The sequence below is a fragment of the Gymnoscopelus microlampas genome (assembly GCF_963454915.1).
Source record: "Gymnoscopelus microlampas genome assembly, chromosome: 23".
NCBI classification, from domain to species: domain Eukaryota; kingdom Metazoa; phylum Chordata; class Actinopteri; order Myctophiformes; family Myctophidae; genus Gymnoscopelus; species Gymnoscopelus microlampas.
Genome location: NC_139960.1, coordinates 11,191,577 through 11,213,482, shown reverse-complemented (window position 1 = coordinate 11,213,482; position 21,906 = coordinate 11,191,577). Strand labels below are relative to the sequence as shown.

The 21,906-nt window shown below is 42.3% G+C and overlaps 1 protein-coding gene across 1 annotated transcript in view; it reads left to right on the top strand.

Annotated features, from left to right (window-relative positions):
* The window catches only part of LOC311040262 (peroxisome proliferator-activated receptor alpha-like), a 34,705-nt gene extending 16,886 nt beyond the window's left edge, over positions 1 to 17,819 (top strand). Inside the window, exons 4-8 of the mRNA XM_084050437.1 lie at positions 6,885 to 7,023; positions 11,404 to 11,621; positions 12,847 to 13,110; positions 14,359 to 14,602; positions 15,786 to 17,819. Of these exons, the coding sequence (XP_083906563.1) occupies positions 6,885 to 7,023; positions 11,404 to 11,621; positions 12,847 to 13,110; positions 14,359 to 14,602; positions 15,786 to 16,030 (1,110 nt within the window). The 3' untranslated portion in view covers positions 16,031 to 17,819. The remainder of the gene's footprint in view (positions 1 to 6,884; positions 7,024 to 11,403; positions 11,622 to 12,846; positions 13,111 to 14,358; positions 14,603 to 15,785) is intronic.
* The last annotated feature ends 4,087 nt before the right edge of the window (positions 17,820 to 21,906 follow it).

Genomic DNA, 21,906 nt, shown 5'->3' with positions numbered 1-21,906 from the left:
TACATGTTGCAATGAATCAGTTAACATGAGTTTAATATGGAAGGTTAAGAGAACAGAATAAGGGCAACCATGGGAAAGGAATTGATCAGTGGTTCTCAATCTTTTCTGAGCTCTGGACCACTAGCATATCTCAGTTAAATAATGACTGTTAAGGGCTTGATTTAATTCACCTCGAATGAACAAATTAAATTAAGGCCTTAACAGTCATTATTTAATTTCAAGCTTTTCCCCCCACACCACACCCATATCCCCCTCCCAACACAACAGTGGTCCCCAGGTTGATTCTCAGTCAGGGTGGTGGTCCCTGGTTCATAATCAGTTGAAAACCCATGGCCTACATGTAACAAATTAGGCTATCAATTATGACCTGATGATTCTGGTTTTACTTTGGCTGGCATCTGCACAACTGTCCATATAGATCCAAATTAATCACATGCACAGAATTACTTCAAATGATTATGAATATCCAGTTATAAATTGGTCATTGTAACCTACCTGGTTAATTCTATGAGCAACAAAAACACACTTTAAAGAGGATATCTCTGTGTTGGAAATTGGGATAATGCATTTCTCCAATATGCCTTACGCCTGTTGAAGTGTTGCTTAATTGTTCAACCACCATCGTTAAGACGATGAATAGATTTGACTGGGTCGTTTACACTCGCTGTGTGTTGATGGCTTGTTAACGGCCGTCATTGATTCTAAATAGACCAAGGTGTTACTGGATTTGAATCCGTTGTATCCTTTGAAATAGAGAGGGGTCATTGACCACTGTTCTGCTGTACTAAAAAGCTGTGTAAAAACGGACTATTTTCTCAATTCAAAATTGCATGACCCTCCCTTGGATTCAAAGTAAAATTAGCTGACCCTCCCTTGTACTAAAATTAGAAAGGCATGACCCTCCCCTATTTTCCTCCAGGGACCCCCTTCAGCAAATTTCGACCCTAACTATTATTATTTGTTGTAACTTTGTTTTTATTTAGCATTCAGTAATGCTTCTATCAACTTACTACAGCTGTACTGCTAAACAAAACTTCACATTCCTGAGTATGCCTTTCAGAGTATTGCTGTAACCTTGGCTTAAAAATATACAAAAATGAACACTAGAATTATAGTTAATAAGGCTTCTATTAAAATAAACGAGCGCACTCTACTGGTGGACTGTTGAAATTAAAATGGTTCATGGAAAGTTGCATGTTTGGAACAGCTGAAGGCAATAGTTCACCTTTGTTTTTCTTTGTGATTGATTGATTTATTTATTTTTTGGCCCCGCATTGAGTGACGGTGCGGGCCGCCAGTTGCCCATCCCTGTTCTGAATCCTAACAGTTTTCTGAAACACTTATGTTGCTATAATATGTGGTTCTCTAACTTGTTTATGTCAATATTATATATATCTATATATCTATATATCTATATATCTATATATCTATATATCTATATATAATCTAAAATGACACAGTATGCGTTCCCGGATTGAATGCTCCTTACAAATTGCATTTTGTTTTTAATGTCAATAATTAAAGTAGCTGTTCTTCTTCATAATAACATGTTTTTAAAGGTGATATACTGTAGTTAGTAGCAGTGACTGAGACAACAGACTGATAAACAATGCTGTATAACTGAATGCGTGTGAGCGCACATGCGCGTCCGCAACTGGTTTCGGCCCACATCAAGTCACCATTTTACCAATGTGGCCCGGACCCCAAAATGAGTTTGACACCCCTGGGTTAATCCAACATCTTCATCTTCATCCTGTTCTTCTGTTCCATCAACGTTCTACCAACAGAGTCTTTTCATTCCACTGCCCGCATAGAGTTTTCCTAAACCACTGGTTCTCCAAGTGGGATCTGGGGACCCCCAGGGGTCCTTGAGTGAGTTCCGGCCGGGGGTGTCCCCAGCAAAATGATGAACCGTTTAACCACTTTAACCTCCATTTTATACTATGCATTTCAAGTTTTTGTTTTTAAGAACACACATCTTCTCTTTTGGGGGTCCCTGGCACAACATCGTTTCAGATTGTGTGTGTGTGTGTGTGTGTGTGTGTGTGTGTGTGTGTGTGTGTGTGTGTGTGTGTGTGTGTGTGTGTGTGTGTGTGTGTGTGTGTGTGTGTGTGTGTGTGCGTGCGTGCGCGTGCTCGCGTGCGTGTGTGTGTGTGGTCATCTTCAACAAGTGCTAGCAGCTAGAGGACATGAAGTTACACATGTGTAGTTATAGGCGGATGGAGAATCGAGCCGTTTCATTGGCTACCGTGGGTTCTTCCTCCATTTCTGTGTCTTTGCATAATCACCCCCTGACCCCCCCCCCCCCCAGAAGAGACACACACACACACACACACACACACACACACACACACACACACACACACACACACACCCTAGAACTCTGTCCCCTCCGGCCCTGAGGAGTCCAGCTGGAGAGAATCTTCTGGAACCTCTCAGTGTTCTGGATGTACCGGGACCCCAACCTCAGCCTATAGGAGACAGGGAGGGGGGGGGGGGGGAATAGAGGGAGAGAGAGATAGAGAGACAGACAGACAGACAGATGGAAGGACATGGTCAGATGGATGAGAATGCTACATTTTTCAAAACTTGTACATAGTATTTAAAGTTTGAACATATAGACAGTGGTGGAAAGTAACTAAGTACATTTAATTAAGTACTGTACTTAAGTACAATTTACTGTACTTAAGTACTATCACAACGCGTCACATGGCGAGTATTTCTATATTGCAGTATTGGCACTTTTACTTGAGTAAAGAATTTGAGTACTTTTTCCACCACTGCATATAGATTACATATATATTATTTATACATAGATGACATATTGATAGCAAAAAGGTAAAAGATTTATGCAAAGATCCTTGAAAGGCAGTGGTGTTGATCCTGTAATCCTCTGACCATGATATTATTGCTTTGCTCATGGCCGAGCGTCACAGGTGTGTGTGTGTGTGTGTGTGTGTGTGTGTGTGTGTGTGTGTGTGTGTGTGTGTGTGTGTGTGTGTGTGTGTGTGTGTGTGTGTGTGTGTGTGTGTGTGTGTGTGTGTGTGTGTGTGTGTGTGTGTGTGTGTGTGTGTGTGTGTGTGTGTGTGTGTGTGCGCGCGCGCGTGCAGTGGTGTAAAGTAAGTACATTTACTCAAGTACTGTACTTAAGTACAATATTTTGGTATTTTTACTTTACTGGACTATTTCCAATTTTCAATATTTTTACTTGCACTCCTCTACATCTCAGAGGCAAATATTGTACTTTTACTCCACTACAATTATTTGAAAACTTTTTTTACTAGTTAATTTGTAGATTTTGGCTATTATTACAAAACATACATTAACCACTTCAGCCATTTGAAAATAGCCGATCTGCAAGCTCACAATGCATCGCGAGCTTGTAGATCGGCTATTTTCAAAAGATTTGTATACGCTTGAAAACTTGTGAAATGGGACATTCTGCATAATAATGCAAACTTTAACTTTTGTAAGTATATTTTGATACCAATACTTTTGTACTTTTACTCAAGTAAAATTTGAATTCCAGAATTTTACTTGTAACAGAGTATTTCTGCATTGCAGTATCGACACTTTTACTTTTTTTTTTTTACTTCCACCTTTTTCCGTGTGTGTGTGTGTGTGTGTGTGTGTGTGTGTGTGTGTGTGTGTGTGTGTGTGTGTGTGTGTGTGTGTGTGTGTGTGTGTGTGTGTGTGTGTGTGCGTGTGCGTGCGTGCGTGTGCGCGCGCGCGTGTAAAATGCAGACCAGCAGCTGCCCACAGGGCTCCAACATAGTATGACGTGTTTCCACTCGGCGTGACGAATGCAAAAGAATTCGCACCCCATTTACCGAGTGCATGTTTGACACTCTCGTTACATGCCACATGCATGTGTCTCTCCATAAATTCACACGCTGCTGCTGTGGATTGTGCAACACATATGCGTCACAAATATCTCACAAAGTTACAAAACCCGTTTTTCCACCGTTTGCCGGAGTGACGGCCGACTTTCATCGGCGAACGCCTCGCCCCTCTGTTGCAGAACGGAGCGCCAACGGTGTCGGTCTTGGCGACACAGGCCGTCACATTGGCACTATCACTTTATGTACAGTATATGTGTGTGTGTGTGCGTGCGTGCGTGCACAAGCTCTAGGTAGGCCTGTCACAAGTATCACATAAGCGTCTAATTATTCGCAATGATTTGAGATAATGGCAATTATTTTTGCATAATTGTTTCCATGTTGAAAATTGCTCACACATCTTTAAATATTTAAAAAAGCAGAAATAGCTGATTTTTTTTTTTTTTTTTTTTTACATGGAATTATTAAATATGTCAATAATGTCTTTGTATATTTCGGTTATTTGTCATATCTGCCCTTTTTTTATTACGAAGCCTAAAAGGCTTCATATGTTCCAATGTTCAACGTCCAACCAATAATGAAATAACTTATCTATTAACCCATTAAGACCTTGAACGCATCTGTGTCACTTTTTGATTTGAGCTAAAAAAAACATTATTTTACACTTTGGCTATTCAAAAATAGCAGACCTACAAGCTCGTAGCGCGGCACCGAGTGCCGCGCTACGAGCTTGTAGATCTGCTATTTTTGAAAAATCATGAAAATATGTGCAAATCTTTGAATATATATTGTTTTAAAGCGAACATTTTTAACTCCAATCTTTGCTTCTGGGGGGTCCCTGGATCAAAATATTTTGAGATGGGGGTCGGCGGCCAAATACATATCATTTTGGGGGTCCTTGACATGAACCTTTGAGAACCACTGATATAGAAACATACGTTTTGTTTTTTTCAGAATACTGTTGGGATTTAGAAGACATTTGTAGAACCGGCTTCATGTCTTAATGGGTTAATTTAACAAAAATATATAAGTACCAGTTGGGATAGCACGCACACACACACAGCACGCACGTTCAACAACACACAGACACATGAATACACACATCTGTTTTTTAGTCCCTAGCTGTCATGCATTGTTGATGACTATCACATGGGACTGGAGTTTATGTTTTTGGCCATCAAAAGGTTCTGGGCCGTGCCATATCCAGCAGGATTACAGCAGGGTCGGGTCCTTATACCCACGAAACCCCACCACACGCTGTGGCATAAGAAGAGCCAAAGGGGAAATAACCTATTAAGACCTGGAACGCATCTGTGTCACTTTTACATTTGAGCTGAAAAGCATTATTTTACAAAAAAATGAAAATGTGTGCAAATCTTTGAATATATATTGTTTTAATGCGAACATTTTTAACTCTAATCTTTGCTTCAGCGGGTCCCTGGAACACAATATTTTGAGATGGGGGTCGGCGGCCAAATACATATAATATTGGGGGTCCTTGACATGAAAAAGTTTGAAAACCACTGATATAGAAACATAAGTTTTTCAGAAAACCGTTTAGGATTTAGAAGACATTTGTAGAATCGGAACCTCAGGCCTCAATGGGATAAACAACAAAAGCTCCATAAAGTCTCTGTGTGTGTGTGTGTGTGTGTGTGTGTGTGTGTGTGTGTGTGTGTGTGTGTGTGTGTGTGTGTGTGTGTGTGTGTGTGTGTGTGTGTGTGTGTGTGTGTGTGTGTGTGTGTGTGTGTGTGTGTGTGTGTGTGTGTGTGTGTGTGTGTCAGCTCCATTTGATGGACGACCAATGTGAGCCTCCCAGCGTTTGTCAGAAGAAGCGCTCGGTGTTGCATGCCTCGCGGTAGCGTGCCTCCACCAACCTTTACAGGACATCATGGGAACTCTGGTGTTTGTCAACGTTAACCCATGCAAACCGGGAACGTATCTGTGTAACCACTTGAACCGTTATTTTATACTTTGGCTATTCAAAAACAGCAGATCTACAAGATAGATCTGCTATTTTTTTTTTATCGTGAAAATTTAGGCAAATCATTGAATATATATATATATATATATATATATATACATATATTAAGCGAACATTTTTAACTCAAATCTTTGCTTAATGGGGGTCCCTGGAACAAAATATTTTGAGATGGGGGTCCGCGGCCAAATACATGTACATTTTGGGGGTCTTTGACATAAAAAAAGTTTGGGAACCACTTATGTTTTTTCAAAAAACTGTTAGGAAATAGAAGAGATTTGTAGAATCCCCCAGATTTTTGAGTTAAAAAATGTTAAATATATATTAAAAGATTTGCAAAAAAATGTAATTATTTAAAAAAACTAAAATGCAGATCTACAAGGTCATAGCGCGGCACTATGAGCTTGTCTATCTGCTATTTTTTTAATAGCCCAAAGAAATCTAAAATTGACATTCTTTGGCGGTCTAAATGGGTTAACCTCATGGCCATAAATATAATGGCGACATTTCTTAGATACTTTGTGGAATCCACAAGCAAAGTAGTGAGAGAAATGCTAAGCATGCTGTGAGCCCGTACTATTACTTCACTCAGCAACTAGATTTATTCACTTGAACCCTAAAGCCCCTGTTCGGGGGCGAACATTTGGCAGAAATTGCAGATCTACAAGCTGCGCTATGAGCTTGTAGGGGGTCCCCAGCTAAATGAGTTAACATAGCGTCACAATCATTTTAACCACTTAGCTTTGGCTATTCAAAAATAGCAGATCTACAAGCTCATAGCGCGGCACAGAGTGCCGCGCTATGAGCTTGTAGATCTGCTATTTTTATTTTTTATCTTGGAAATGTGTGCATATTTTTTAATATATATATATATATATTTTTTTTTTTAAGCAAACATTTTTAACTCATATGTTTGGTTCTGGGGGTCCCTGGAACAAAACATTTTCAAACGGGGGTCCGCTGGCCAAATATATATCAATTTAGGGGTCCTTGGCATGAAAAGGGTTTGAAAACCACTGCTTTATAAACATGCTCTTATCATATCTCTTGTCTCTGTCCACCAGGGATTCTTCAGGAGAACCATCAGGCTGAAGCTGGACTACGACAAGTGCGAGCGCCACTGCAAGATCCAAAAGAAGAACCGCAACAAGTGCCAGTACTGTCGCTTCCACAAGTGTCTGTCAGCGGGCATGTCTCACAACGGTAAACCTGCACTCCTCACAAGCAGTGGTCTAAAGTACTTAAAGGGATATTTCATTTTCAAAAAAACTTTTGGTGATTGTATCGTCTACTCAGGCTTTTGTGAGCCCCGCAGACAGTTTTTAAGTTGCTTGATTCAATATGTAGATATTAGATATTCATTTTATCAGACACGCCCCCTTCCTATACAAACCCATTGTAACTTCAAACTCCATTTTTAACATGTTAGATTCATCAAAAACACCCGTCCTTGGTTCACCCGTCTCCTACCGCCCCCTAATACGCGAGGGGGCCGTGTTTTTTCGATTACTTTTTTCATTTATTTTTAATATTTTTTGGGGGAAATGAAAAAAATAAAATAGAATAAAAAAATAAAATAAATGAAAATAAATCTCGGAAAAACACGGCCCCCTCACGCATTAGGAGGGCAGGGTGAGTCACCAGAACCAAGGACGGGTGTTTTTGATGAATCTAACATGGTTAAAATGGAGTTTGAAGTTATAATGGGTTTGTATAGGAAGGGGGCGTGTCTGATAAAATGAAAATCAAATATCTAATTACTGAATCGAGCAACTTAAAAACTGTTTGGGGGGCTCACAAAGGCTTGAGTAGATGATAAAATCACCAAAGGTTTTTCTGAAAGTGAAATATCCCTTTAAGTAAATGTACTTAGTTACTTTCCACCACTGACTTCAAGCATGGAAAACGTAGTTGTAAAAAACATTAGGAAAAACGATTAGAACATGCATTAAAGCACACATATACAAACACTGAATTAGAGCTGGTTTAGATAAACAAAGAACACCCATATGGAGTCATTTCAATGACACGTTGCTTCAGCATAGCCACAGATGTATTTGTGGAATAAAGATGTATTGAGCTACAGTTAATAGTTTGCAGAATAGAGGCCACAGCCGTCTTTTACGACAATATATACGTCTTGTGCCATCTACGGAGCGAGGTCAACACGTTTACATTGACCAGGGTTTTTTTTTTTTTTTAACCCTCTAAGACCGGGAACGCATCTGTGTCATTTTAGATTTTTTTTAGGCTATTCAAAAATAGCAGATCTACAAGCTCATAGCGCGGCGCTACTGTATCGCTCTACGTCGTCCTCAGACGAGCCCTCCATCGGAGTCTCCTCCAGTCATCTCGGTTCTCCATACATCTGGCCAGCTCCTTTTGTGTGTGAGCTTGTAGATCTGCATTTTTTAGAAAAATCGTGAAAATGTGTGCGAAGTTTTGAATACATATATTTTCGGTAACAACATTTTTAACTCAAATCTTTGCTGCGGGGTGCCTGGAACATAATATTTAGTTTAATGTTCACTAAAAATATATATTCAAAGATTTGCACAAATCTTCAGGATTTAAAAAATCACACCCTGTGTGAAGGAAGCGGTGCCTTTGGGGCGGGGCTTAACTCATTTCAGTTCGTCCCTATTGGTGGTCTGAGTCCACTTACCAAATTTGTACTTGGTAGCATGCTGCAAACTGGAATAATGGCTGTGTAAAGCCCAGCCAATGGGCAGACAGAGGGGGCGGGGCTTAAGTGATTACAGTTTGTCCCTATTGGTGGTTTTAGTCCATGCACAAAATTTGTACTCCGTAGCATGCTGCGAACGTGAGTTATGGCTGTTTAAAGGCCAGCCAATGGGAAGACAGAGGGGGCGGGGCTTCAGCAATTCATGCTGGTCCCTATTGGTGGTCTAAGTCCACATACCAAATTTGGACTTGGTGGCATGCTGCAAACTGGAGTTATAACTGTTTTAAATCCCGTGCCCTAAACGGGCGGACGGACATAACATACGCGGGGGGTCCCTGGACCCCGCTTTGATAACTTCAGCAATTCATGCTCGTCCCTATTTGTGGTGTAAGTCCACATACCAAATGTGGACTTGGTGGCATGCTGCAAACTGGAGTTATAGCTGTTTTAAATCCTGTGCCCTAAACGGGCGGACGGACAGAACATACGCGGGGGGTCCCTGGACCCCGCTGTGATAACTTCAGAAATTCATGCTCGTCCCTATTGGTGGTGTAAGTCCACATACCAAATTAGGAGTTGGTGGCAGGCTTCAACCTGGAGTTATAGCTGTTTTAAATCCCGTGCCCTAAACGGGCGGACGGACAGAACATACGCGGGGGGTCCCTGGACCCCGCTGTGATAACTTCAGCAATTCATGCTCGTCCCTATTGGTGGTCTAAGTCCACATACCATATTTGGACTTGGTGGCATGCTGCAAACTGGAGTTATAGCTGTGTAAAATCCCGTGCTCATCATCCCGTGCTGATACGGACGGACGGACGGACATACGGACAAAGTCAAGTGTAGAGCGGTTGGCACCGCTAAAAAGAAATGCAGATCTACAAGCTCATATAGCGCGGCACTCGGTCCAAAGAAATCTTAAAATGACACATGTCCAGGAACGACCGCGTTGGACCAGGCTGGCTCTTTGAGAGAGCACACACAGGCCCTTATGCTGTAGCTCCACATCTGGTGCTGTTATCTGTAATGACTGCCACAAGGTCAGGGGGTTCGCCAAGATGGCCGCCCGCTGTACAGGACAGCATGCTTCCCCCTCGGACTGGGTAAACCCACTGACCTCAGTCTATAGGAAGACAAGTCACTGTGTGTGTGTGTGTGTGTGTGTGTGTGTGTGTGTGTGTGTGTGTGTGTGTGTGTGTGTGTGTGTGTGTGTGTGTGTGTGTGTGTGTGTGTGTGTGTGTGTGTGTGTGTGTGTGTGTGTGTGTGTGTGTGTGTGTGTGTGTCCAAATGTGGAAGTGGTGTGTGTGTCCAGTGGTGGAAGAAGTGACATTTTGTACTTAAGTAAAAGTATCAATGCTGCCATAGAAATACTCAGTTACGTAAACGTAAAGTAAAAGTCCGGAATTAAAAATGTCTTTGAGTAAAAGTACAAAAGTATTGGTATCAAAATGTACTTACAGTACCAAAAGTAGAAAGTACTCCATTATGCAGAATATCCCATTTCCATTTGTGTGTGTGTGTGTGTGTGTGTGTGTGTGTGTGCGTGCGTGCGTGCGTGCGTGCGTGCGTGCGTGCGTGCGTGTGAATTGTGGAATGTACTGTTGATTTCTCTTGTGTGTGTAATCTTGTTCTGTAATCTCGACAGCATTGCACATGAGGATGATCCTCAATGCTCTTTTCGAGAATACATATCGGTTTCAGCCAAACCTCAGAATTGTACTTAAGTACAGTACTTGAGTAAATGTACTTAGTTACTTTACACCACTGATGTACAGTAACTCAAGAGAGTTGTTGAAGTTGAACACATAGCTGCTGTTTTAACCATGGGCTCAGACAAGCCCAGACAAGTGGCAGACACCACTTGTCTGGCAGGTAAACAAACATCATTCTGATGCCCTCTTCTATTTTTAAAGTCCTCAGTGGCTTGTAGAATACCGCTGGTGAAGTTTACAATCTATTAGTTGCTTTTCATGCCCTACTTTTTTCTTTTGCTAGTGGAGGGAATCTTGAGTTTCACCTTTTTCTGCAGGCTGAAGCTGTTAAAGCGGCAATCCGGAACTTCTTTTAACCTATTTAGACTGGGAAAGCATCTGTGTCACTTTTTGGCTATTCAAAAATAGCAGATCTACAAGCTCGTAGCACGGCACCGAGTGCCGCGCTACGAGCTTGTAGATCTGCTATTTAAAAAAAATCTTGAAGCTCATCTTGAAGCTACAAGCTCACAACGCCTCGCAGCAGGAGGCGTTGTGAGCTTGTAGATCTGCTATTTTTGCCTAAAGTTCTCCTCAGGAAAGGGATGCTAGGGTTCAAGTGGTTATGGTAAAAAAAAAAAAATCCTATCACACAAATATTTGGTGGACCCCCTGTAGTAACTCTGAGGACCCCCTAGGGGTCCCGGACCCCCTGTTGAAGACCCCTGTATTAAGTATTTTCAGAAAACTGAAAGGTCTAATGGGTTAATGAATACAATCTTATTTGAACCACTCTGTATGGTAGAATATGTTAATACAATATAACTTGTGCATCTGCAGTGGTTAGAGGCAGTGTTGCCAGGTCTGCTTATTATAATTTCCCCCAAAGACTTTTTTTGAAAATAGCAGATCTACAAGCTCACAACGCGACGCGTTGTGAGCTTGTAGATCTGCTATTTTCAAATAGCTGATGTACAGTATATGTTTAAAGTGCTAATGTGGTCCATAGTCGCTTATTTTGGGCTTGTTTTCCTAGACCCGGTTGCTTGTTTCTCTCACAGAATCTGGCAACACTGGTTGGAGGTAGGACACCTTCTGGTTGACTACTAGTGTGTATGCCTGCCCTGAAGCTCATTAAAAATATATATGTTGTATTATTATGTGTTTTGAAACATGATGTATCTGTGTGTGTGCCGGCCCCTCCAGCTATCCGCTTCGGGCGGATGCCACAGTCGGAGAGGCTGAAGCTGAAGGCGGAGAGCCAGACGGGGCCGGGGGGGGTCCTGGAGTCGGCGGGGGGGTCCCTGGACCAGGACCAGCAGCACAGGAGCCTGGTGAGACAGATCCACGAGGCCTACCAGAAGAACTTCAACATGAACAAGGCCAAGGCTCGCCTCATCCTCAGCGGAAAGACCAGCACGCCCGTACGTACACACGGTGAAAACCCTTCCATTTAGGGGTGCAGCACATTCATCCAACTAACCCATTCAGAACACTTAGTGATAATTGAGAATCCTATATTAAAACGGGCCTTAATCCATTAATACCGGGAACGCATCTCTGTCATCTTAAGATTTCTTATAAATCTTAAATCTATACATTTCTTAAAATCGTGAAAAGAAATCTTAAAATGATGCTTTCCCGGTCTTAATGGCTTAAGGGAGGACCGGCGGGCTGACAACGGCCGGCCCCGTCACTCTGACTCAGACATAACCATAAACATACCTGATACGCCCATATATAGGCATGTCACTATGACTCAGACATAACCATAAACAAACCTGATATGCCCATATATAGGCAAACATGGTGATCCGGTTGTCCAGAGCCACATAGCCACAGATCCGACCACTATTCACATAGTGGTGTGGGGCGGCAGTGGCTCAGGGGTAGAGTGAACTGGAAACCGCAAGGTTCCCAGTTTGATCCGGGGCTGGGGCGCTCCCCCAGAGTTAGTGTCGAAGTGTCCTTGAGCAAGACGCTGAACCCCTAAATGCTCCCGATGAGCAGGTTGGTGCCTTGCATGGTTTCCTCCCCCATCGGTGTGTGAATGTGTGTGTGAATGGGTGAATGCGATGCACAATCTATGTAAAGTGCTTTGGATAAAAGCACCTTATAAATGCACCATTTACCACATATATGGTCATGTGCATATACTGAATGGGACCGACTCACTTGGTACTCGAGGGACTGTGGTGCCCCGCCACCGAGTTGTTCAGATAGGCGGTTGTCCAGAACGGCAAAACCAAACGATATGTCCATATATGGACATACAGGCATATCTAGTATCCAACCAATATGCCCATATATGGGCATACCAATATACAGGGTATGGGCATATACTAATGACATCAGGGATCTCCATATGTGGGCACAAAAGGGACAGAGACGGGTACAACGGGGACTCTGACAAAGCCCCCACGTAGGCCCCAACCTCTGGTTTAATGAAATAATCTTTTGATTGATTGATTGATTGAATACTTTATTAGAAGTTTGCAGAAAAACACACATGAAGGTACAGTTCAATACAAAGGTCAACTAATAGGAACTGAAAAACCCAAGAAAGCCATTGTTTCCATTGGGGTCCTTTGTACTCAATTCATAGTGAAAGAAATAGTGCAAAAAGAAACATAATTGGTTTGCTTGCAGCCCTTCGTCATCCACGACATGGAGACGTTCCAGCAGGCAGAGAGGACCCTGGCCGTACACGTGCTGCACGGGTGTGAGTGGCGCCCCACCGAAAACCAGCAGGCCGCCGAGGGAGACCCCCTAATGGGGGGGTCCGGGGGGGACAGAGAGGCGGAGGCCCGGCTCTTCCACTGCTGCCAGAGCACGTCCGTGGAGACGGTCACCGAGCTGACGGAGTTCGCCAAGGCTGTGCCGGGGTTCCAGGACCTGGACCTGAATGATCAGGTACCGTTAGTGGAGTGGTTCTCAACCTTTTTCATGTCAAGGACCCCCAAAATGAAATGTATTTGGACGCGGACCCCCATCTCAAAAATATTTTGTTCCAGGGACCCCCCCAAGAAGCAAAAGATTTGAGTTACGAATGTTCGCTTCCAAAAATATATATTCAAATGGTTTGCACAAGTTTACACAATTTTTCAAAAATAGCAGATCTTGTAGATCTGCTATTTTTAAATAGCCAAAGTGGTTAGAATTATTGTGATGCTATATTAACACATTTTGCTGGGGACCCCCTGGAACCCCTCCAAGGACCCCAGGGGTCCCCAGACCCCACTTTGAGAACCAATGCTGGACAGACAGGCAGAATAATACATGGCACAGTCATGCTGAATTATATGTATAATTATACTTAAAAATAGCCGTTTTACAAGCTCACAACGGGAGTCATCGTGACGTACTGTGAGCTTGTATGTCGGCTATTTTTGCCGCGTTTTTTTACAATCGTGACAGCACTAAGGCTGTCACGATTGTAAAAAAAAACAATGTAAAAAAAAAAGCAGAAATAGCTGATCTACACTGATCTTGTAGATCTGCTATTTCTGCTTTTTTAATATTTGAGAATGTGTGAAAAATGTTCAACGATTATGATGATTATGCAAAAATAATTGCGATTATCTCAAATAATAGCAATTAGACGATTATGTGATAATTGTGACATGCCTACGTGAGACAAAGCATAAATCAGGCGTGGTGCCGAATTTTAAAAAGTAGGCCTTGGGGGCACGGTGGCGCAGTCGGTTGCGTCGCCTCACAGCCAGAAGGTCCTGGGTTCGATTCCCGCCGGGAACGCTGTGGGCACTGGGGGCGTGTCCTCTCCTCCGCGTCATCAGCGCCCGTACCCTAGGTGGGGTTGGCGAAAGGGCCTTTCTGTGTGGTTGCATGTTATCCCCGTGTCTCCTAGGGTAGGGTAGCTTGATGGAGGGGAAAGGAACTGGTTGGTTCCGTCCACACGCTACGTCCTACCGGGGAAACTCCCCCCTGTCAGGTGACAAGAAGGTCAGTTGGCTCTCATGCATTGAAGGAGGCGTGAGCTCGGCTCTGGGCTCCCTAGGCTGGTGGGGGGAGTGTAGCGCCCAGGATCACTTAGACAATTGGCACTGGGTGAAAAAGGGTTGCAAAATTGTGGGATAAAAAAAAAATCAGGCGTGGTGCAGATTTAAAAAGTAGGCATTTTACATTACCGTGCACCCGCAGGTGACGCTGTTGAAGTACGGCGTCTACGAGGCCCTCTTCACCCTGCTGGCGTCCTGCATGAACAAGGACGGCCTCCTGGTGGCGCGCGGCGGCGGCTTCATCACGCGGGAGTTCCTGAAGAGCCTCCGGCGGCCGCTCAGCGACATGATGGAGCCCAAGTTCCGCTTTGCCACGCGCTTCAACGGCCTGGAGCTGGACGACGGCGACCTGGCGCTGTTCGTGGCCGCCATCATCTGCTGCGGAGGTAAACGCCTGGACGGACGGCACGAGCAGCTCAGCTTAACTGGTGGATTGTTGGAATTTAACCCATTAAAACTCATTCAGTGCCAAACTTATTTCTGGCTTTATCACCCCTGTGCCAAGGCCAAAAATACATTGTAAAAAATGTGTTTCAAAAGGTTGTATCCTAAACAAACATTGAGATAAGTCATGGCAAAAAAATATATATAAATGTCTGTCTTATGAAGGTTTTTCAGCTGCAATGATAAATGACCTGTTTCTGGCTGGAGTTAGGGCTGTTGAGGACATTTACAGTGAAGGCATTTATTTTTTCGGTGAAGCTTTTTCCACACTGCAGGAATAGCTTTACCTAAACACAAATTGTTCAAAATGCTCAAATTTGTACACTCTGAGTCCATTTGGTGCCATTTGTACACTCTGAGTTACAGACCCGTAAGGGTCCATTTGGTTCCATTTGTACACTCTGAGTTACAGACCCGTAAGGGTCCATTTGGTGCCATTTGTACACTCTAAGTTGCAGACCCATAAGGGTCCATTTGGTTCCATTTGTACACTCTGAGTTACAGACCCATAAGGGTCCATTTGGTTCCATTTGTACACTCTAAGTTGCAGACCCATAAGGGTCCATTTGGTTCCATTTGTACACTCTGAGTTACAGACCCGTAAGGGTCCATTTAGACTGCTTGGTGGCCCCACACCCAACATTGAGAAACGGTGGTCTATATGCAGTGGTTCTCAAATGTTTTTAGGCCGCAACCCCCCAAAATAATTATATTTGAACGGGGGACCCCCCACCCTGATAAGCACTTGGAATTGAAGGAGTTGAGGAATTACATTTAGTTTGACTTGGTTCCACAGATAAATATTGTGAAAATAGCAGATCTACAAGCTCACAAAGCCTCGCAATGCGAGGCGTTGTGAGGTTGTAGATCTGCTATTTTCAAAATGTTTGCCTCTTTCTTATATTACCTGTCAATTTGGCCAATGTTTGACCAGTTTGTATCTATATAGTTTGTTCATTACTTTGGATGCAGCAATGTATCAAAAAGGTGTTAAAAGTTCTTAAACTATCACTTCACTGTCATCTGGGGACCCCCCAGAAATCATGTGGGGACCGACCCACAGGTGGAGAACCACTGGTCTATTGCACCTTCTAATTTTGTCCCCCCCCCTCCCTCCTCCCCCAGACCGCCCAGGCCTGGTGGACGCGCCGCCCGTCGAGCGTCTCCAGGAGAGCATCGTTCAGGCCCTGCGGCTCCACCTGCTGGCCAACCACCCGGACTGCGCCTTCCTGTTCCCCCGGCTGCTGCAGAAGCTGGCCGACCTGCGGCAGCTGGTCACCGAGCACGCTCAGTTGGTCCAGGACATCAAGAGGACAGAGGACACGTCTCTGCACCCGCTCCTACAGGAGATCTACAGGGACATGTACTGAGGTCTACAGGGACATGTACTGAGGTCTACAGGGACATGTACTGAGATCTACAGGGACATGTACTACTGAGATCTACAGGGACATGTACTGAGGTCTACAGGGACATGTACTGAGGTCTACAGGGACATGTACTGAGGTCTACAGGGACATGTACTGAGGTCTACAGGGACATGTACTGAGGTCGTCGTGCACTTACTGTATTCAGGGACATGTATGAGAGGTTATAGTTACTATATATATATACATATAGTGTGTGTGTGTATATATATATATATATATATATATATATATATACACACACACACACACACACACACACACACAAACACTGTATATATCCTTTCCAGCTAAGAGGATATGGCACCAGAGGAGTCAGAGCGCGGTGGTAACTAGGTCTGTCATGATTGCACATTTAATTTGACGATTAATTGTCACACAAATGATTTGCAATTTAATTGTGTGTTTGGCATTGAACATATGAATACAATTTTTATTTCTGTTTGGTTTTTAGGCTTCGTAAAAAAAAAATGCACAGGGCAGATAACGCAAAATATACAAAGAAATAATTGACATCCTATAATTTGACAAACCTCTGTAGTGCGTGGGTGCATGGTGTCGTGGTGGTGAGGCCAAAATTGTTCTGCCCGGTTCTCCTCAGTGGCTGGATCAATTGATCTGAATTTGCACACAGCCATTGACCCTTACCATGTGCACCTAACAGCGAAGCCCGTTTTCCAATTACACGAAATCTCAACTGTTTATTAGCGTTTTTGTGTTCGCTGGCTCCCGGGTTGCCAGATCATGTGCGCATATGGTCTAGTATTTGATCATTTTATACATGTAAAAATAGCAGAAATAGCTGATCTACAAGCTTACAACGCGTCACTAAGTGACGCGTTGTAAGCTTGTAGATTTGCTATTTCTGGTTTTGTTAAATATTTGAAAATGTGTGAATGTTTTTCTAAACGGAAACAATTATGACGATTATGCAAAAACAATTGCGATTACCTCACATAATTGTGATTAGACGATGATATAATAATTGTGACAGGCCTAGTGGTAACAAAACGTGTATTTATTGAGGCCAGTAAGCAACACAGCTGCAGCTAATAAACATTAATATTGGGGTGTGTTAGATTGAGGTGTGCCCAGTCTGAGCCATGGGTGATGGGCGTGCCACGTGCACATTCACACACCTAAATCTATCTCGCTCAGTATTAAAGTAAGTGTCTAGCTGCTGTGAAATCAAAGAAATCAAACTACACAATCAGTGTAGGGTTTAATTCCCCTTTAACTGTATAAACAGGACCTGAAAAAAACAGTAAAAACACACCATTAGCAAAAATAATAATAACGGGTGAAATTGGTATCCTACTAAAGAGCTGGAGAGAAAGGGAGACCCCCGTTACTCAACACTAGTCTAAAGCAATGATTACTATGGTAATAAATAGCTATGTAACACTTATTTGAACAGAAACATATCACTTAAACCCCCATTAAGACCCGAGGCCGATTCAAAACGGCACAAAGTGATGCGCTGTGAGCTTGTATATCTGCTATTTTTGGACAGCCAATGCAAAAATCTAAAATGACTGGGATGCTTTCCCGGTTTTAATGGGTTAACCCATTAAGACCTGAGGCTGATAAAAAAAAGATCTTTTAAATCCTCTTCTAAAAAGTTTTCTGAAAAAACGTATGTCGGTACAATGGTGTGTTCAAAACTTTTTCATGTCAAGGACCCCCAAAATTATATGTATTTGGCCGCGGACGCCCATCTCAAAACATTGTGTTCCTGGGACTTCCCCAGAAGCAAAGATTTTAGTTACAAATGTTCGCTTTAAAATATATATATTCAAAGATTTGCACAAACTTTCACGATTTTTCAAAAATAGCAGATCTTCAAGCTCATAGACTCGGTGCCGTGCTATGAGCTTGTATATCTGCTATTTTTGAATAGCCAAAGTGTGAAATAATGCTTTTTAGCAAAAAGCACTTTTCTGCCATGCGTTTCTATGGTAAAGACACTATGGGACGCTCCTCTTCCTAGTGCCGAGTTTCACTAGGAAGTGCAGAGTTTCACTAGGAAGTGCAGAGTTTCACTAGGAAGTGCCGAGTTTCACTAGGAAGGGCCGAGTTTCAATAGGAAGTGCCGAGTTTCAATAGGAAGTGCAGAGTTTCACTAGGAAGTGCAGAGTTTCACTAGGAAGTGCCGAGTTTCACTGCTCGGCGTTCCTTTTTCTTTTTTGGGCAGAGCGCTCTGTACACCTAAAGCAGTAAATATTTACCTTTTGCTGCTGCTCATCAATCTCACCTTTCATCCTCCTCGCTGGCTATTTTTTTGGACAATTTATACAGTTTTTTTGTGTGTGTTTGTTTTTTTGTTTCCCAGCTAGGCTCTTTGTGCTAATAATGGAGATGAGGCGACGTTTGAGAAGTGCAACGGTCCATAGGTTCAAACATCGTGGGCATCAATAAATGCTGCATGCGAGATTCGCGAGCGCTCTGTACGTGATACCTGAAACACTATATCACTTAAAAAACGCTAATGCTTCCATTATGGGTGGCTCAAATGACTCTAACTCCGTTAACCTTCAGTTAAATAGACATAATAGGAAGATTTACCTGAAAAACAAAGTACTTGAAATGAGTCCCCCCCCCCCCCATACACACACACGCACACGCACACGCACACACACACACACACACACACACACACACACACACACACACACACACACACACACACACACACACACACACAATTTCACTGTATTGGTGTTTTTGTTTTCATGTTGAGCTTTGGGGGAAAAAAACAAGATGTCTTCTATTAACTGTGTGGCTTCCAAGTGGATCTCAGATGGAATGCTGACGGTGTCATATTGACACTGACTGAGTTGCCCGCCACGTATGGAGTTGTTTGCCTCTCCATTGACTTGACTTCCAGCATAAAATGTAAGTTATAAAAAGTATAAAACATCTGTGGAAAAAATATTCAGGAAGCCACACTGCTGTTAGACCTTGTCTTTTTTTTCATGCACAAATCCATGCACCGACATTCAAAATAGAGCACGTCGCAGGTTCTTGGCTTTACTTTTTGTGTTGATATCCTCATTGGGGAATCTTAGATCACTTCATATAAGAACTGTGTTCCAAAAATAAACACACCACCCTGGCGATTTTACTCATATGGATATGAAGCATCGACTGAAGGTGTAAATGTACACATTTACCCAAAGAGTAACACAATATAAACACTAGAAACGAGTCAAACAACCCAAAGACTACATTTCCCATGAACGCGGCTGCTGTGGGGACAGTGATATCAGACCCGGAAGTAGTAGTTCTTAAGACTTTTAAGGCAGAATTAATTCCATTTTCGCCAGAAACAGGCTGTATAAAATATGAATGAATATCATAAACGATGCAGAGCCACCCCCCTGACAAAAACGCCAGGGTGGTGTGTTTATGTTTGGAACACAGTTCTTACATGACGTGATCTAAGATTCCCAAATGGGGATTTCAACACAAAAAATAAAGCCACAAACCCGTGAAACAACGCCCTCTAGTGGCAGTGACGTCCGACTTCGGCGCTCTATTCACCTGTTTCCAAGGCTGTGTGTTTTCCACCTCCTGTCGATTTCATTGGATATCATTGGTCATCTGACCAGTTTCATTGGATTTCATTGGATCAAATCGACAGGAAGTGGAAAACACACAGCCTAGGAAACAGGTGAATAGGAAGGTTTTTCTCTCTCTCTGAAAGCCCCCCACCCAAGCAAAGATTTGAGTTGTAAATGTTCGCTTTAGAAAGTATATATTCAAAGATTTGCTAAAATGTTCATGATTTTTTTTTAAATAGCAGATCTACAAGCTCATAGCGAGGCACTCGGTGCCGCGCTATGAGCTTGTATATCTGCTATTTTTGAATAGCCAAAGTATAAAACAATGCTTATAGCTCAAATCTAAAATGACACAGATGCGTGTTGGATTGAACGGGTTATGTTGGGGTAGCTGTGGGGCAGGAGAGAGAAAGAGACACATGATGATGTTGTCGCTGTCAGAGGGGAACCTTGTACGTTCAAAAGCGTTACGTTTCAGGAAATAGCCTGTCTTCCAACATAGATGTTATTCAGTCACAAGCTCTTGTTAATCCGTTTAATTGGTTATAAACATTTTTTAAACCCACAGACACACTTGCACGCTCTGGTGTCGCATTGCGAGCTCGCAGATGACTATTTTCGCTACTTTGCGCGACACTATTGTACGACAAAGTACGTAATTCATTTACAAAAATCGAATAAAGAAATATGGACATAATCCGTACAAGATTTCCACCCCAACTGTGACAATATGTACATAACCGTGAGATCACATACTGTAAAGAACTGTTGAGAAATATGTATGTTACTGTACTGTACTTTATTTGTGTCAAATGAACCGCATCTTTATCTGTTGCACTGATCTATAAACATAATGCGATAATTAATCATGCAATACATACCTGGCAGCTCAAGGTGACCTTTCGACCTATAAAGTGAGGAGGCCAGTTGAATTCATATTTTTATTACAGTAAATTAATCTGGCAGTCAGTGGTGGGAAAAGTGCTCAAATGTTTTACTTAAGTAAAAGTATCAATACTGCAATGTAGAAGTACTCTGTTACAAGTAAAAGTCCAGATTTTTTTTTTAAATGCTTGAGTAAAAGTACAAAAGTATTGGTATCAAAATGTACTTAAAAGTACCAAAAGTAAAAGTACTGAAATGTTTGAAAATAGCAGATCTACAATACTCAAGTATAGAGTACAGATACCTCAAAACATGCACTTAGTTACTTTCCACCACTGCTGGCAGTATACTGATGGTATTACGGTATTCATCTCATCCTCATTGAGTCTGATAACTACTAATCACACTAGTCATGTTGTCCATAGATTTAACTTTTTTTTTACCCTGAACATGCTCTAGACCAGTGGTTCTCAAGCTTTTCTTTTCATTTCAAGGACCCCCATAACTATGAGAGTGTATAAATCGTAACACTCTCAAAGTTACGGACCTGCAAAGGTCCATTTGGAACCCCTCGGGGGTCCCTGAGTGGTCCTTGGACCCATGAGAACCACAGCTCTAGACCGTATTTATCTTTGTTATTAGATATTTTTTTAACTCCACTTGTATGTAAATAATTGTGTCGACATTTGAATGACATTACAAAGAATATTATTATTTTCACTCCAACTCAAATAACTATAAATGAATATAAATATATACAAATTACAATAAAATTGTATTTTCATATACATGTTTTTTTTGTTGTGTTACTGTGAGATATGAGGCATCCATTCCAGAACGGTAACATTTGACATGAATATTCAAAACTATCACATTTATCATGAAGACATTTGAAGAAAGCTGTTGCTATGAGAACACATGGCTGACTGACCTGCTACTGACGCTACTGATTAATAATACATTATATTGATCTGAAAAGTAACTAGTAACTAAAGTTTTCAAATAATTGTAGTGGAGTAAAAGTACAATATTTGCCTCTGAGATGTAGTGGAGTAGAAGTGAAAGTATTGGAAATTGGAAATACTCAAGTAAAGTACAAATACCTCAAAATTGTATTTAAGTACAGTACTTAAGTAAATGTACTTAGTTACTTTCCACCACTGATTGGGGTGAGTAATAAGTCATTTTTTGGGTGTGAACTACTCCTTCCAGGTGCTTATTTCTTTCACAGGATCTGGCAACACTGCTCGTCACCAGCGTCAACGCTATGTGGTGAACGACGCCACGCAAACCCAACGCGGTGACGTCACTACTTACTTTGACGTCTAACCCGGAAGCAAATACAAACAACAAAGCAGCGGAGGAGAGGAG